The sequence below is a fragment of the Podarcis filfolensis genome, assembly GCF_964270895.1.
Source record: "Podarcis filfolensis genome assembly, chromosome: 10".
Classification (NCBI taxonomy): Eukaryota; Metazoa; Chordata; class Lepidosauria; order Squamata; family Lacertidae; genus Podarcis; species Podarcis filfolensis.
Window position 1 is genome coordinate 61662139 of NC_139612.1, and position 17310 is coordinate 61679448.

General features: G+C 47.9%; 1 protein-coding gene across 2 annotated transcripts in view; it reads left to right on the top strand.

The window, feature by feature from the left end:
• Positions 1-2567: 2567 nt before the first annotated feature.
• PDE3A (phosphodiesterase 3A) overlaps positions 2568-17310 on the top strand; it is a 280152-nt gene continuing 265409 nt past the window's right edge. The window contains exons 1-2 of one of the 2 annotated variants that reach the window (XM_083572596.1): positions 2568-8569; positions 9156-12005. In XM_083572596.1, coding sequence (XP_083428722.1) covers positions 10971-12005 — 1035 coding nt within the window. In that variant the 5' untranslated portion in view covers positions 2568-8569; positions 9156-10970. Of the gene's footprint in view, positions 8570-8702; positions 12006-17310 lie in introns of those variants that run through there. The other variant, XM_083572597.1, reaches the window with a different exon arrangement.

Sequence of the window (17310 nt, forward strand, 5' to 3'; positions counted from 1 at the left end):
GGCTTAGATCAGGCACCCCCAACCTTTGGCCCTCCAGATGTTTTGGCCTACAACTCCCATGATCCCTAGCTAACAGGTCCAGTGGTCAGGGATGGTGGGAATTGTAGTCCAAAACATCTGGAGGGCCAAAGGTTGGGGATGCCTGGCTTAGATGCTCCTGGACCTCTACGGGACTGTGTTTTGGGTTTGACTCTGGACTGTATCCTGGCGGCTGGACTCCAGACTTGGCTGACCTTGGACTGCGTTTCTTGACCTCTGGACTCCACTTGCATGGATTGACCCCCAGACTTGGAACGCCAGGCTTGGCATCATGACTTGCAGCCTGGTAGGCCATGGGTTCAGGACATCATCAATTGTTTATATGTCATCCATTTGACTGGGTTGCCCCAGCTACTCTGGGCGGCTCCCAACAAAAAAGAGTAAAAACACAATACAACATCACACAATACAACTTCCCTGTACAGGGCTGTCTTCAGATGACAGTGGAGGATGTGGCAGGATGGGGGTGGGGAGAGTCCAGAGGCCTGGAAGACCGCATTCAGCCCCCAGGTCTGAGGTATCCTTTAACAGAAGCCTGACACATTGAAATAGCACAGGTGAATCTTCTCCCTACCACATGAAGAAAAATGTTCCCTGCTAAATTTCTGTGTATCAAACAGAAGAGCGGGAGTAGTATAGAAAGTTGGCAACCCTATGGTTTGCCCCTAGAATTTGTAAACAAGAGCCAAAGGGTTGCCACCTTATTTCGCTCAGGATGTGTGATACAGGCCCCAAGCCTTTCCAAAATGAGGGGAATTGCAGGAGATCTCCTATCCTTGAGCTTCCCAGCTCTTACACTCGCTCTCATTGTCAGCTAGTCAGGCAGGATTTAGTAACCTTTTCCAGATGCTCCAGAAGCATTTAAGAGAGTTCTGCATTTTTCAGCGAAGGTCAAACGACCGGCAATTTTATTACAGGTTTCACTGGCAGAGAAGTCCAGTCCAATCGCCACTGAAGTCGGCGACAAAAAAACTCCCATGGATCTTATTGGTGCTGGATGGAACCCGCACGGCCGTTCGATCTGATAAGCGCTATAAATACCATGCACGGATATTGGTTGAAGGCTGCTGTGGGAAAAGTACCATGGCTGAATCCCCAGCAACAATCCAGATGCCTGTAATCCAAAGGGCTTAGGGAACAGTAAAATAAGCAGAACAGAATATTTCACTGAGATCAAACTGTCTGCACTATCTCAGTAAAGATTTCTGCTAAACCGCGGCTCGTAAACGAGTCATTGCTTAGCAAGCTGGTTTTCAAAAGTTACACAGTAACTCAGGGAACCCAGCAGAGCTGGAATAGCATAGGAACTAAGAGTTTAAGGCTGCAACCCAAACTATGCTTCCCTGGGAGTAAGGCTCACTCAATTCAGTAGAACAGGGTTTCCTAAACTTGGATCTCCAGATGTTTTGGACCTGACCAACCACTGGCCATGCTGGCTAGGGATGACAGGAGTTGTAGTCCAAAAACAGCTGGAGACCCAAGTTTGGGAAACCCTGTAGCAGAACTTATTACTGCATCTATATGGTCAGGATTGTGTCTAACTGACTGGCCATGTCTTTGGCTGCAGGTCTGTATTGTCAGCAGTGGACACCCTGCGTCAAGTGATACCTGTGGGATAACTTCTCCAGGGACGTTAGGTCACTTGTCGTTGCCTTCCACAGGTCAGGACAATGCTGCCTCAGGCGACTATCAGCCTGTAATCGTATTCCTGTAATAATTGCACATATACAAAATAGGCGTCGCTTTCCGAGGTGCCCTGGCAAGTGGCTGATAGTGCTTATAAATAGCCATGCACAGCAAACAAGTGATAAAAACCTAATGCACATACGCAAATATTTAAAAAACAATCGTGGTTTGTCTGATAGCATTTCTTTCAAGTGTGATCGTCATAACATGCGATAAGGAGTAACTGGCAATGAGTTCCGCGCTACACATTGGTAAACATCACGTGGCGTTATCACAGTCAATTCCCAGCACGGAGGCACAACAGACTGTAAGAGAAGCCGTTTCAGACTCGGCTCCGAAAGGTCCATTGAAGGGCTGAGGCCAATCGTGTGTCTAGTTGTAGCAATATAAAGATAGGTTACATACAGTGGAACCTTGTGTTACAGATGGGATCCATTCCAGAGGCCCGTCCCTAACACGGAACTGATGCAAGCTGAAGTGCCGCAACTGCGCACGGCGCAATTTAGTGCTTCTGCGCATGCGTGAGCAGCGAAACCCAGAAGTAACCCATTCTGGTACTTCCAGGTTGCTGCGGGACGCAACATGAAAACACGTAACCTGAAGCGGACGCAACATGAGGTATGACTGTATAGTACTTGCTGCCAGTGTGGGCTTAGTTCATTGTCATTGTCATCATCATCATCATCATCAAATTCTATACCACCCTTCACCTGGACATCACAGGGTGGTTCACAAGAAACATGAACAGAGGAGAGTATCTTCAAGGCAGCTGACAAAAGGAATTGGATTAGAGTCTTGGACTGTAAAACATAAAAGCTAGGCATTTGAGCCTGCAGGGGGCGGGGGCGGGAATTATTTCTCATCCCTGACATTGTGATGTGAATTTCAGGGCAATATTCACATGCTGAATAGGCAGCTCTTTGTTTTATTTCTTACATTTACATACAGTGGTACCTCAGGTTACATACGCTTCAGGTTACAGACTCCGCTAACCCAGAAATAGTGCCTCAGGTTAAGAACTTTGCTTCAGGATGGGAACAGAAATTGTGCTCCGGCGGCGCGGCGGCAGCAGGAGGCCCTATTAGCTAAAGTGGTGCTTCAGGTTAAGAACAGTTTCAGGTTAAGAACGGACCTCCGGAATGAATTAAGTACTGAACCCGAGGTACCACTGTACTGCCTTTTTCTCCGAGGAGCTCAAGGCAGTGTACGTGGTTTTCCCCACAACCACCCTGTGAGGCTGTGGCATAGCATGGATTGCCGGAGCCCAGGACAAGGAAAGTATTCTGCTTCCCAACTGGCACCTCCATGCAGCGCTGTTGCTGCTGAATGGAGCTATGGAGCAGCATAGTGATGTGGTCTGAGGGAAAGGGTGGGCAGAGTCCCGGGGCCAAACAGCCGCCATCAGGCCATTGTAGCAAGCATTAAAGTTGCAGCCCTATGACTACATACCTGGTAGCAGGATTCACTGAACTCGCTGCAGTAGATGTGCACAGGACTGTGTTGTAAACACCACTGCTTACTCCCATGCCATTGGAAACCAGTCAAAGTGTCCCTTGCACTTTGAGCACTTCTGAATGATGTCAGAACTTCGATGTATTCAGAGGTTTGTGGGAGGTTTTTTTTGGTAGCAGCAGCAGCTGCCGTGAATGCCTCTATTTGTACCCGGGGAATTGATTTGGTACACCAATTGTATGGTCACAAGCTGGCCTGCACAACTGTGCAAATTTAATAAATGAACGAAATACGATCAACATTCTATACTCTTCTAAATGTGTTTGTGGGAGCGGTGGGGGGGGGGTTATTGGTTTGCGGTTTTTCGTTCCTGTTTTTATTATGTGTTTTCATCTTGTATTTTTATGTCGCGAGCCACTGTGAGATCCACAAATTTGAATAAATAAAAATAAACTTGGAACCCAGGCTAAAAACACTTAGGGTGTTGTGCAGTGCCAGCAAAGGGTGTGCCCTGGGGAGAGTTTGGGGGGCAGAGAGAGAGAGGCCTAGAGATGAATGTTTGGCCCCTGGAACTCAGGTACCTCCCCTTGATGGGCTGGGCTTGGCTAGATAGATCGCAAATTATGTCTTGGCGAGGGAGTGCTTTTGACTTATCTTAAAAGACAGCGGTGAAACGCACAGCGAACTGTATTGAGGAGTAGAAGCTCCTTGCATTTGATAAGGCAGAATTCCGTAACCTCAATAGTGCCAAACTTAAATTCTTTGAATAGTGTGTTTCTTTCCTTCCTGGATTTTCTGGGTCTAGCATTATTCTCCACATAAGATATTCACACTTGACGGCTTTACGTTAGTTCACAGCAATTTCTGGGACAACGTTATTGTATTTGCACTGGCAAGTAAAAACAGATGATCCTCTGTGATCAGCGAGTATACTCATCATCACACCCATCTCACGCTGTTGTTCACTTGAAAGAAAAGAACAGGATATTGATCAAAGTGTTAATGAAAAATAGCACACTTTTTCAAAGAAATTAATATGTATCTGAAGTCGAGTTGCCCAGAGTTAGCACCTAGTCCCCAAATTACTATATTGGAGCAACAGTGGTGGCTGGTGCCCAGTAGGGAAGGAGGGAGGTACAGTCAGAGCCAACGATAGGTGAGGCTAATTTATTGTCGCTTTGTCTCCACCCTCCTCCCTGCACTGATACTGAGGAGGAAGGTGACAGACAGGGCTGACAGCCAGTGCAGAATGCGCTTGGTGAAGCAGTGTCCTCTTCACCCAATGGATCAGCCTCCACTGCAGTACAAATGTCAGTAGCTGGCAGCCTTTTTATCAAGATGCAGAGCAGGAGGAGAAGAGAAACAGACCTGTGGGAGATCACTGTCTTTCGTTGTTCCTGAACTGTCAGCTAGTGGCAGCCGTTCCATCAGCCTACCTGACTGGTTTCTACCCCAGTTACTTTTTTAAAAAAGAAAAAAAAAGAACAATGTCTGAGTTTTCTTTTTTCCTCTTCCCTCCACACCACCTTTCCTTGTGTGCTATGTTTTTTAAGATTGTAAGCTGAGAGCAGGGACTGTTTCACAACTGCAAGCCTCTCCGGGGGCCTCTTTGGCTTTAAAAAACCCCAAAACCCTGCTATGACTAAATCTGAATGAATGACATCCATACTTTGCAAAATGGCTAAAGACAAACCCTGAGTCACTTAGGGTGCATTGGTTCTCCCAAATACAGAGTAGTAACTTTTTAAAGTTTTGCCTCTGGGTATAGAACAACAGGAAGACTTTTCATGTGTACTTTCCCCTTTCCTTTTTCGGGTGGGACACATTTCTTATGCATTCCTGAGAGTCACCCAGACTCAAGCTGGGAACCTACTGCTTTGCCTGCTAAGGTCTTAAATGCAATGTGTGGCTGTGACAATCCTCTTTCTGCACGGCCAGGAGATGTGATCAGGCAGCGATTTTAAACCAGGTGGCAAACCCAGCTTCACCTCTGTATAATATGTGAAATGGCCTCTTAATTCTGATTTATCCGAACTGAACAATCCATGTGGAACCATTGCACAGACCCAGGCTCTTTGGTACAGGCAAATAGCTTAAGAGGAGCTCTGCTGGGTCAGGCCAAAGGCCCACCAAATCTAGCATCCTGCTCTCACAGTGGCACACAAGCAGGACTTGAGAACAATACTACTCTCCCCACCTGTGATTCCCAACAGCTGCATCAAGAGGCATACTGCCCTCCAATACCCAGAGGGAGCACACAGCCATAACAGCTAGCAGACATGAACAGCCTTATCCTCGCGAATTTTAAAACCACCCATTGGTGGCCATCACTCCATCAAGAAGCAGCCACTTCCATAGTTCACCAGCCATGTGAAGAAGTGTCTGTGTCTGCCCTTAATCTCCAAACATTCAGTGTCACTGGATGGTGCTAGGTTCTAGTATTAGGAAGGAGAAAAACATCTCTACCCACTTTCTTCACACATAATTGGATTCACAGGTTTTGCTCCCCATTGCTCACCTCCCACCTAAACTAAAAAGCCCCTAATACAGGGAAATCCCCACTTGTGCAGGAGGAGGACTACCTGAAGGAGCGTCTCCACCACCATCGTTCTGCACGGACACTGAGGTCCAGCGCCCAGGGCCTTCTGGTGGTTCCTTCACTGTGAGAAGCCAAGTTACAGGGAACCAGGCAAAGGGCCTTCTCGGTAGTGGCACCCGCCCTGTGGAACACCCTCCCATCAGATGTCAAAGAGAACAACAACTACAGTGGTACCTCGGGTTACATATCCTTCAGGTTACATATGCTTCAGGTTACAGACTCCGCTAACCCAGAAATAGTACCTCGGGTTAAGAATTTTGCACCAGGATGAGAACAGAAATCACGCAGTGGCAGCACGGCAGAAGCAGGAGGCCCCATTAGCTAAAGTGGTGCTTCAGGTTATGAACAGTTTCAGGTTAAGAAAGGACCTCTGGAACGAATTAAGTACTTCACCTGAGGTACCACTGTACCAGATTTTTAGAAGACATCTGAAGGCAGCCCTGTTTAGGGAAGATTTTAACGTTTAATAGGTTATCGTATTTTAGTGTTCTGTTGGAAGCCGCCCAGAGTGGCTGGGGAAACCCAGCCAGATGGGAGGGGTATAAATAAAGAATTATTATTATTATTCTGTTCCTAGCTGCCACGTGCATCTTCAGGACACGTGAGCATGGGTTCCTGCATTCTGCTACCGCCCTGCCCCATTGGGCCCCCGTTTCTGCTCCCTTTCGGCGCTGAAAATGTTGCATGCATCTGCAGGAGTGCATGTGCTGATTGTGTGCACCTGGGAAGTTGCTGGTATTTTAACCTTTCCTCAAAGGGGAGTTGATCCCGCTCCTCCAGGAGATTTTGGGACGCCCTTTTCAGAATCCCGGTTTCCTGAAAAACCGGATCTAGCTAGTGCTCAGTTCCACAGCGCCATCCCAAGGAGTTCTGAAAGCTGCTAGTGACAAACATGTGTTGGCTGCAAGTGTGCTGGGAATTATTTTACACCTCCACTTTCTGTTCCATTGCCGCTGTCTCTTGTGGTTGTGGAAAGTCACGATTTAAGACGATGCCCTCTGACAGCATCTAGCAGAACAGATGCATATTCCCCTCTTGTCCTTTTAACCCTACAGGGTCAGACAGTGAACAAGGCATAAAACCTCAGACAGACACAAATAAATATTAAGACGCTGAAACTACCTTGAAATCTTAAAACCAGAGATTTATTTTGCGGGGTGGAAAGGCCAGAGAATTTCCCTTCTCCGATCGGCCGATTCCTTAGCTTTCAGTGTTCCCAAGCTGGCAAATAGGTCCCCCCCCCCTGTGGTTTCGTGCTAAATATATTGCTACTCTCTGTTGACCTAGACTGTGGCTGTGAGAATGAAGGTCTTTAGGCCTGCAAACAACAAACGCCCGTGTGTTTCGGGACTTGCAGGAAAGGTTCTATTACGCATGCATGTGCCCCAAACCTTTAAGGGATGGAAGGCTGTGGTTCTCCAGTTTAGTTAAAATGGTACCACTGAAAAAGGAACAGAGCCTTTATAAAGTTCATTTAACTAGTTCAAGTTCATCCTGTCCAAAAAAAGAATCCAGTTCGTCCCTTTGTAAAACTAAGCAGTTCAATTCACGTTCCGCTCACTGTTCATACAAATGATGCTCTGCGAAAAATGTTTGGCATTCAGAATGTTTCAAGCTTCTGTGCTGAAGTATAAAATATGCTTAGCCCCCTTCTACTCTGTACATATAAAGCAGTATCATCATCACTTGAAATAGACTAGGTTGGCCTTTGGCCTGTTGCAGCAGAGCTCTTCTTGTGGGCTTGCTTCCTGCAGATGAAGCTATATCCCTTTCAGGAAAGGTTATGACATTTAGGGCTTCTTAGGTTAGACGCAGCGGTTCTCAACCTGTGTGTCCCCAGATGTTGTTGGACTTCAACTCCCATCATCCCTGAGCTCTGGCCTTGCTAGCTAGGGGTGATGGGAGTTGTAGTTCAACAACATCTGGAGACCCACAGGTTGAGAAAGGCTGGGTTCGAGGAAAGGTGAGGAAGAGGGGACATGATAAAAGAGCACAGAATTATGCATGTTATGGAGAAATAAAAGTTCACCCCTCTGTCAAAACACTAGAACTTTGGGATTTGTTGGATTAGTCCCCAAGTCCAACTCCAACTCAAATCCAACTCAGTGGTGTAATGTTGGAAAATGTTGATCATTTCTCCCACCTAGGCAGTTATCTTTCCACAAGGGTCAAAATTGATGCTGAAATCCACCATCGCCTGAGTTCTGCGAGTGTGGCTTTCTCCAGATTGAAGTGCAGAGTGTTTGAGGACTGGGACATTTGCAGGGAAACGAAAATGCTTGTTTACAAAGCTATTGTACTACCAACCTTGCTGAATGCTTGTGAAACGCTATCTCTAACTCCTTGAAAGATTCCATCAATGGTGTCTCTGAAAATTTTTACACATCACTTGGGAAGACAGGTGAACTATTGTCAGTGTACTGGAAAAGGCAAATATCACCAGTGTCAAAGCAATGACTCTTCAACATCAACTTCATTGGACTGGTCATGTTGTGTGGTTGCCTGATTATCGTCTTAAAAATGGAAAGCGTAATGCTGGTGGTCAACAAAAGAGGATTTAAGATTGTCTCAAGGCAAATCTTAAAAAATGTAGTATAAACACCAACAATTGGGAAACACTTGCCTGCGAGCGCTCCAATTGGAGAACAGCCCTTACCAAAGGTATCATGGGCTTTGAAGACACTTGAACTCAGGACGCAAGGGAGAAATGTGCTAAGAGGAAGGCATGCTTGGCAAATCCACACCATGATCAACTCCCACCCAGAAACCAATGTCCCCACTGTGGAAGGATGTGTGGATCCAGCATTGGCCTCCACAGTCACTTATGGACTCACTGTTAGAACTGGGTTTATGGAAGACAATCTTATTCGGCTACGAGTGATCACCATAGAAGAAGAACTTGGGGATATCTAATGCAGCTGAATGTTGGAAGATTCAGGACAGACCAAAGAAAAGACTCTTCATCTCAGGCTTGTTGGTTCAAGCCCCACATTGGGCAAAAGACTCCTGCATTGCAGGGGGTTGGACAAGATGACCCTTGTGATCCCTTCCAACTCAACAATTCTGATTCACGCAGTGCATTGCTAAACTATGGGATCTGCTCCTTGAAGAGGCAGTGATGGCCACCAACTTGGATGGCTTTAAAAGAGGATTTTAAATCCTGGAAGACAAGGCTATCTGATTTTTAGAAGACATCTGAAGTTTATAGGGAAGTTTTTAATGTTTGATGTTTTACCGTGGTTTTATATTTTGCTGGAAGCTGCACAGAGTGGCTAGGGCAACCCAGTCAGATGGACAGCATATAAATAAAGCATCATCATCATCAATTGCTACTGGACATGATGACTATGGTCTGCCTCTACTGCTAGGAGTGGGGAAGGAGTATGAATTGCTGGCAACTGCAGGTGGGGAGAGGCCTGCTGCACTCAGAGGCTGTTTGCACTCCCCATAAACACCTAGACCAGCCACTGCAAGAACAGGTTGCTGGACTAGGCGGGTCACTGGCCTGATTAGGGGCTTAATTCTTGGGAAGAAGGCAGGCAAATGCCCTGCTGCACCTGCAACCCTGTGCCAAGTGAGCCCCGTGGAACTTACTAAGCAAACATTGCACGCAGTTATTTGCACCATTTTTCCTTGTAGGCCTGTCTTGTGCAGAGTGTGGAGGTGCAGATGCCTGTCGAAATAAATGGGCACCCTTTGCAGAAAGCTCTGCCAGTTGGCACCGAAAGCAATGCCCAAGGACAATTGCACAGAAACAACCCCCCCAAAAAAGTGTGTAAATACCCTCCAGGTAAGTGTGCGTGGATCTGTGATGATAAGCCCCATCCCACACGTGGTTAGTACAACCTGAACATGCCAGTCCCTCCTTCCCAAGAGTAGGAGTGCTTAGGACAAGGTAATTTGACTGTGACCTGTAGCAGCAGCACCACGAGGTGCTCTCGCTGCCTGGAGGCTGTGGTGGAGGTGCCAACCAACGGGAAATCCATGTGCTATCTGAGTCTCTCTCTCTCCTTTAGTTCCTCACTCACCCGGTTTGCAGAGCAGTGCAAAGACTAGCAGCAAACACTGCCCGATCCTCTGGCTCCCTCCCCTCTCGAACAGGAGCTGGTGCACGCTTGCACGAAAAGGAGAGGGGGGAAAAAGAGGGGCGGGGGCTAACGCCTTTCCTCTCCGAGCCCCCTTCCTCCCACCGACCCAGGGTGGGGGAGGAAGAAAGAGGCTAGAAAATCCTCGCCAGGTCTGCTCGCTCGAGCTTTCTTCTTCGCGGCTCGCCGATCTCACCGGGACCTTTTCGTTTTGCAAAGGCACCGCACGAAGCGAAGGAGGAAGAGGTTTCTCCACCCCCACCCCCCCGTCTGGGGCTTGCTCTCCTGCGCAGCCCTCCAAAACTTTCCCGCTTTGCATCGGCTGCCGTTCCCCCACCTTCGGCTCCTGCGATGAGCGGCAGCCGCCTCCTCCTCGTCCCCAGCCATGGGGGGCGGCGGCGATCGGCGGCTTCTGCTCGGGACCCCGCCGGCAAGGATCGCCCCAGCAGGAAGGCGGAGTGAGAAAGGCGCGCGGAGCGGCAGCACCAAGGAAGCGGCGGCGGCGGCGCGGGGAAGAAAGGCGGCGGGAGAGGGAAGGAATTCCCAGCAGCAGCAGCCTCCGGCCCGCCCGCCCTGCGCGCCTCCTCCCCGGGCCGAGCGGCGAGGGCGCCCCGCAGCACCCATGGCCTAAGAGGAACATCAGCCTGCAACCCTCCCGGATATAGAAAGCCCCATGCCTGGCCAGCTTTCTGCAGTACTTAGGGTCTTGGGTTGCCTTCTTTCAAAAAACAGAACAAAACCTGGGCTGGAGGAGACTGGATTTTCCCAACCCTTTGATACGCGTTACAACGCTCTTGAGCCCAACTCCTCCTGAATTACCATTGTTTCCACTTTTACAGCAACAACATTCGCTTCTTTTGCACGTAGCCCCTCAAAACTACTCCAGCTTGGCTTTTGTTTTTTAGGGGAGGGGGGAAAATATATTTCGGGACACTTTTTTGGTAATTCCCTCCCCTTGCAAGGGCGCTGTTTGGGGACATCGCTATACTTGCGTGCGTGGAAAACTAGCAAATAAAAGTATTAGGTGGGGTGGGAAGGGGTTGGGAGTTGCATTTCTTCCCCCACCTGGAGAGAAAGTGGGAAGGGAGAGAAGGAAAAGACCTCTCGCTATGGCTGGGAGCAGCGACTGTGCGAGCAGGGTCCGAAGCCAAGGCAGCTGGAGCTCGGGCGAGGAGAAAAACTCTCCGCCTGCAGCGGCGGCAGAGGGAGCCTTAGGCGCCGGTTGCAACGGCTGCTGTTCCTCTGCTGGGCCGGAGGAAGCGGAGAGCAGCAGCACTGAGAAGAATGACCATCATCCCCATCGGGTAGGAGGCTGGAGGAGTGGCGAAGAAGAGGCTCTTCCCAAGGTCTGGACGTGCTGCAAACTTTCCTGCGCTCTGGGCGCAGGCTCGCTGGCTCTGCTCTTGGCGCTCGGGACCCGCTTGGTGCGCAGCGCCGGCGAGGAAGAGGCGGAAGAAGAAGGAGGAGGAGAGGCCGCTGAGGGCGACGGGGCGCCCGGCCCAGGTGCGAGCTGGCCCCCGATCCCGGGCTCGGCGCTGTGCTGCCTCCTCCTGGCCGCCTATTTCTGGCTGGGCTGGGCCTTGCTGCGCGCCGGGGTCCGCTTGCGCACGGCGGCGCTGCTCGTGGCCGCCTGCTGCGTTGGGGAAGCGCTCGCGCAGCTGGCCTTGGCCCCCGGGGAGGAGCGCCTGCTCTCGCTGGCCGCCACTGGGGTGGTGCTGGGCTGCTTGGCCGGCGGGACATGGCTGGCGCTGCGGCTCCGCCACGGCGTGCTGATGATCGCCTTGACTAGCGCCCTGCGGATCGCCTCGCTCGCCTCCCTGGAGAGCATCCGCGCGCCTTGGAGACCTTACCTGGCTTATCTGCTCGCTTTGCTGGGCATCCTTGGCGCAGGCTACGCGCGCCACGCCTTGCGCCGCTGCCGCGCCGCCGGGAAACAGGAGGAGGCGGAGGAGGAGGAGGAAGGCACCGAAGGGGCGGAAGGAGCGGGCTGTGGCGCTGCTGCTGCTGCTGCCCGGCCGGCCAAGGAAGAGGTGCCGGTTTTTAAGCGCAGGAGGAGATCCAGTTCGATGATCTCCGCCGAGATGGCTGGCTGCGGCAATAAGTCCCATCGCAGGACCTCCTTGCCTTGCATCCCCCGAGAGCAGGTAAGGGGAGATGGACGGGGGGATGGCAGAGGGGCTCTTGGATGGAGAGGGGTGTGTGCGGGCGGGATGGGGAGCAGGAGTGAGAGAGAAAAGAGACTTTTGCAAAAGCCCACTGCTGCTTTTTATTCTTGGCAAGGGGCGCGCACAACTTTGGGAAGGAAACTTCTACGCGTTCAAACTTTTTTTTGCACTCGCCATCCCAGTTCTCCCTTGAAAGCAGAAACCACGGTTCTCGGCATCCCAGAATAGTAATTTAAAAAGGCACTGACGCAGAAGGGACCAGACATTTCGACAACCATTTGGCCGTTCGCGTTCCTCCTCTTGCATTTTTTTTGGCTTTTGTTTTGGACAGGACCATATTCTGTTGTGTGGGTGACCATGTGCATTGCATAATTTAAAATCTCTCTCCGAAGATGATGCGGAGAATAATTGCTCAGCTGGGAACTGGGAAAACAGATGTTCGTATGATTTTTCTTTCTAAAGAAAAGTGTAGTTGCTGTTCTTCATCTGTACGGTTCTGTGCACATTGGAGTCCTAGAGATGTTGCTGTGTTTAATGTCCAGTGTTCCTTTAAGGCACGTCTTCACTACAGAAAGAACAGATGTTCAGTGCTGTTATGTTTGGGCCATGTTTCGTGCCGAATAGTTTGAATGCATCCTTTTAACTTTGAGGCCCATAATGGCGCAGCTGCCACTTTTGCACACCTAGCTTTTAATCTTGCATTTTGGATTCTGCAGATGAGACAGCTTACATTCTGTCCAGTATCGCCTCAATTTTTTTTTTTACAGTGGATGCGCAGCTTCTATTTATTTGAGTTTGGCTGCAGAAGAAGAAAACGTTGTGGGAATCGGAAGGTTAAGATGTTTTGGAAACTTTTCCGTAACTTGTGGAAATCTGTGTAGAAACTGAGTTTCTTTGTGAAACAAGGGGAAACGTTGAAAATAAACACCCTGGAAACATAACATTGCATTTGAGTTAGCCTGAATTCCTTTTTTAAAAAGACCTGCAGTGTGATACACAACTCGGTGGAGCTGAGGTATTCACATTTAACTCTGTTTTCGAGCATTTAAAGTTCTTGCCCATGGATTTTGAAGACACCAAGGTCCAGATCCTAAGTGAACTTGTAGCTTGAGCCTCAACATGTTTTCTTGGAAGTAAGCCACACTGAACTTCAAGTAAATGTGTATAGGATCACAGCTGTACTTGCAGGCAAGCTCAGTTCATAAGCCTTTCACTTGGCATGCGAAGAACCAGTCTTGGTAGTCCTATTTAATCCAAGTATAAGTGGTTTGTTGTTTAGTTCACCCGGATGGCAAGATGGAATAATATTTTTCAGTAGATTCTGCAAGGGTGATGTCTTCTTTCGTCGTGGCACGAACACTTTCAGTATTGCACTCAAACTCAAATCTTAATAATGTAGTGTGGAAGTAATTCTCAGTTATTTTTAATGAGACTTACATCCTAGGAATTGTTTTCGAATCAAGGGGGGAGGTTTTAGGTAGCCTGAGATCCAAAACACACTTACTTGGAAGTAGGATCAGTTAAACCCATGGGATTTTTTTCTCATTGAAATGTACTTGGTGTCAGGTGCTAGTTAACTCTGTGCGAATAAAGTTTAGTATTGTCAACCAAAGGGATATTTTTGTGTCCTTGGAAGCAAAAGTGGCTATTTTCCAGGCAATGACATCAAACCATTTGGTGTGGATCGCAGGGTCCCCCCCCCACTCCTCTTGGATTGGGTAGATTTACATGGTTTTGTGGTTGCTCGGGACATTTTCTCAGCTATACATCTTTGAGGTTTAATTTGCCACAAGTGCAATTTGTTTAAAAAAATTCTGGAATAAAATTTATATTCAGCACACTTTCAAAGTGAAAACAACATGAAGAAAAACTTGGGAAACCGACCTGGATTCCTGTGTTCTGCCGTGTTATGTGAAGCATGTTAAAGCATGAAACCCCACATTATTTTTTTAAAAATAAATTATGTCAAAAGAGACTATTATTGAATGGCAGGTGATTCGAGCTTTATTTTGTTTTGAAATTTTAATGTGCTACTGCCAGGACCTTCCCACTACTTTCTGTAGCACTTTAGATAACGGTGACTTTCGAGAAAACATGTTTGTATTTAATCGCTTCAATGTGGTCTGTAAAACTCTATTCCGGCTGCTGTCATTTGCTTACAACAGCTTCTGAGATCGCCTTATTTCATAATGTATGGAGTTAAGGATACAAGAGGCATGAAATGAGAGGTGTCAAACATCAGTGCTGTTGAGTGACTTATAGTTTATGAGTTTGCAGGACATTTTGAGGGTCCCTGATCGATACAGAGAACTCAAATCGCCGCCGCTTACATCTTCAGGAATTCTAGGGCGACTTGTTCCTTTCGGCTTGTTGACCGCAAAACAGACTTGTCATTTGCGAAGGGAAGAAATGGATAATTGTGGGTTATGAACAGATCTCTGCTAAATGCTGCATTCATAGTGTAGTACAGTATTTAAATTATACTTTAAACTCATTGATTTAGATTTGTAAATTGTGCCTCCCTCCCCCCCGCCCCGGCACCACACACACAAGGTTTTGTAAATGTTGGTTTTAAAATATGAAACTATTGCATTGAGAATCAGCACCGTCGGTGTTAGCCCTGATATAGAGGATGAGGGTACAATGGCAGAATGTGTGCCTTGGTGTATTTTTGTAAACAAACATTTATTATTTGAAAGTGAATGTTTGTAGGAGGTAGAGAAAGATGCAGTCTTAAAGATGACACCCCCACAAAAACAAACAAACAAAAATCCCCACCTTGCGATATGGTAACTCTTTCAGGCCTGTGAAACAACTGGATTTTACTGCATAGACATACAAAAAGTTCAGGGTCTGAATAGTCAGAAAAACAATATGCCCAAGTGATTGAAATAACAGTGTTACTGCAGGATCTCCTAATTTGAATTCCATTGCCCTCTTGAAATGAGGACTACATTCCCTAAAAAGAAAACCTACACTGTCATGCTAATTAAGTATAGATTATAATGTTATTTTGATAAATGATTGTTTCTGAATGGGCCGAAAAGTTGACTTCTAAGTGTACTTTTCTAACTTGAGGAGGGTTGGGAGATCTGAAATCTGAAAAGATTGTGACTCCTTCCTTATGATGAACAGTGATGCTGGAATTATTTTCTGTATGCCACGGTACATGCATTTTGAGGAGCAGAGGCCGTAGTCGCAAAACGAGGCACAAGGGATGGTTGCATTGTTCAGCGTCTAATTTTGTTCATCTGCAGCAAGTTTTTGCAAAAGGTTTCAACCAAAAAGTAGGAAGAGCAAAGATGTAATGAATTATTGCCATTAACCACTCATGGGCTTTAGATCTGCCATCCACACAAGTAGATTCGGTAGAGGTAATTCTGCTTTTGATATTACACAGCTGGAGCTGGAAGTGTTTTTGTCTCCTCGCCTCTCCGATATATTTACTCTTAGCATCAAGGTTTGTGGTGCATTACAGGAAGAAACAAGGAAGGGTCCCTGCCTGAAGGAAATTGCAATTGAAACTAAGCCTATTGTAGTTGTGACTCCTCAAGTCGAATGCAGCCCTTTTTGTGAGTTTGCTGAGGTTCCTGGTTGTGCTACCTGCCTGGGATCACCAGAGAAGGACATTGCCGGACATTTGGCAGGTCACAGTACCTGGCTGGTGTGCTGCTGTCCCCGTGGCTTGTCACAAATTGTCTAGGTCTCATCTGAGGCTTGACAACGGGGGAAAAGAAGAGAGCGAGGATTGGAATGGTAGAACCAAAACTAACAAGGAGGAATGCAGTGTTTGGGCTTAGTTGTGGATGGGGATGTGATATGTGGAAGGATCATAATAGAGTTTAAGGGGTCTTGAGAATTAACCCCCCTGCAACGCAGGAATCTCATCTAAAGCTTTCATGACAGGTGGCCATCCAACCTCTGCTTAAAAATCTCCATGGAAGGAGAGTCCACCACCTTCCGAGGGAGACCTTTCCACTGTCAAGCAGCTCTTACTGTCAGAAAGTTATTCCTGATCTTTAGTCAGAATCTCCTTTCTTGTAAATTGAAGCCATTGGTTCAAGCCGTTGCCTCCGGGGCAGGAGAAAACAAGCTTGCTCCATCCTTCCCTTTAGATATTTGAAGATGGCTATACAGGGACGTGGGTGGTGCTGCGGGTGGCCACAGAGCCTAGGGCTTGCCGATCGGAAGGTCGGCAGTTCAAATCCCTGTGACAGGGTGAGCTCCCGTTGCTCAGTCCCAGCTCCTGCCAACCTAGCAGTTTGAAAGCACGTCAAAAAGTGCAAGTAGATAAATAGGTACTGCTCTGGCGGGAAGGTAAATGGTGTTTCCGTGCGCTGCTCTGGTTTGCCAGAAGCGGTTTAGTCATGCTGGCCACATGACCCGGAAGCTGTACGCCGGCTCCCTCGGCCAGCAAAGCGAGATGAGCGCCACAACCCCAGAGTCGTCCACAACTGGACCCAACGGTCAGGGGTCCCTTTACCTTTACCCTATCTTTTCTCAGTCTCCTCTTTTCCAGGCTAAACATTCCCAACTCTCTCAACCATTCCTCATAAGGCTTGGTCTCCAGACCTCTGATCATCTTGGTTGCCCTCCCCTGCAAATGTTCTAGCTTGTCAATATCCTTCTTAAATTGTGGTGCCCAGAACTGACACAGTACTACAGGTGTGGTCTGGCCAAGGCATGATAGAGCGGTACTATTACCTCCATTAACCTGGACGCTGCACTTCTGTTGATGCAGCCTAGAATAGCATTATCTTCTTTTTGTTCAGTGGTAGAGCAACTCTTTGCACACAGGTGATTTCAGTCTCCTGCGTCTCCAGTTAGAGAGCTACTGGCAGTCAGTGCAGACAATATTGAGTGGTCTGGCTTGGTATAACCCAACTTCCTACGTTCCTAGCATTTGATCTTAGGTTTGATTTCCCATGGCTGGGCTTGAAAGCTGCATTGTGCAAATGATTATTATTGGTACTATGCCACCCATACATGATATCTTAACAGAAGTACCATGGCAGGCTGTTGCTCCCAAGGATCTGGCAATTTCAAAGAGGTGGCAGGGAAACTTGAAGATAGGCTTAGTGATGGAAAAATGTGGGCAGATATCGTTGCATGTATTGTTTGGTTTCCATATTATGAGTTCACCACAAGTTGCTTTCTGGCAGGTCAGCCTTGTTGTGTCCATCAAGCCCAGTATTGTTGTACCCCGACTAACAGCAGCTCTCTGGGGCAAATTGGTGGGTTGGACTCCATCAACCTCTGTAGCCGGATATAATGGGAATTGTAG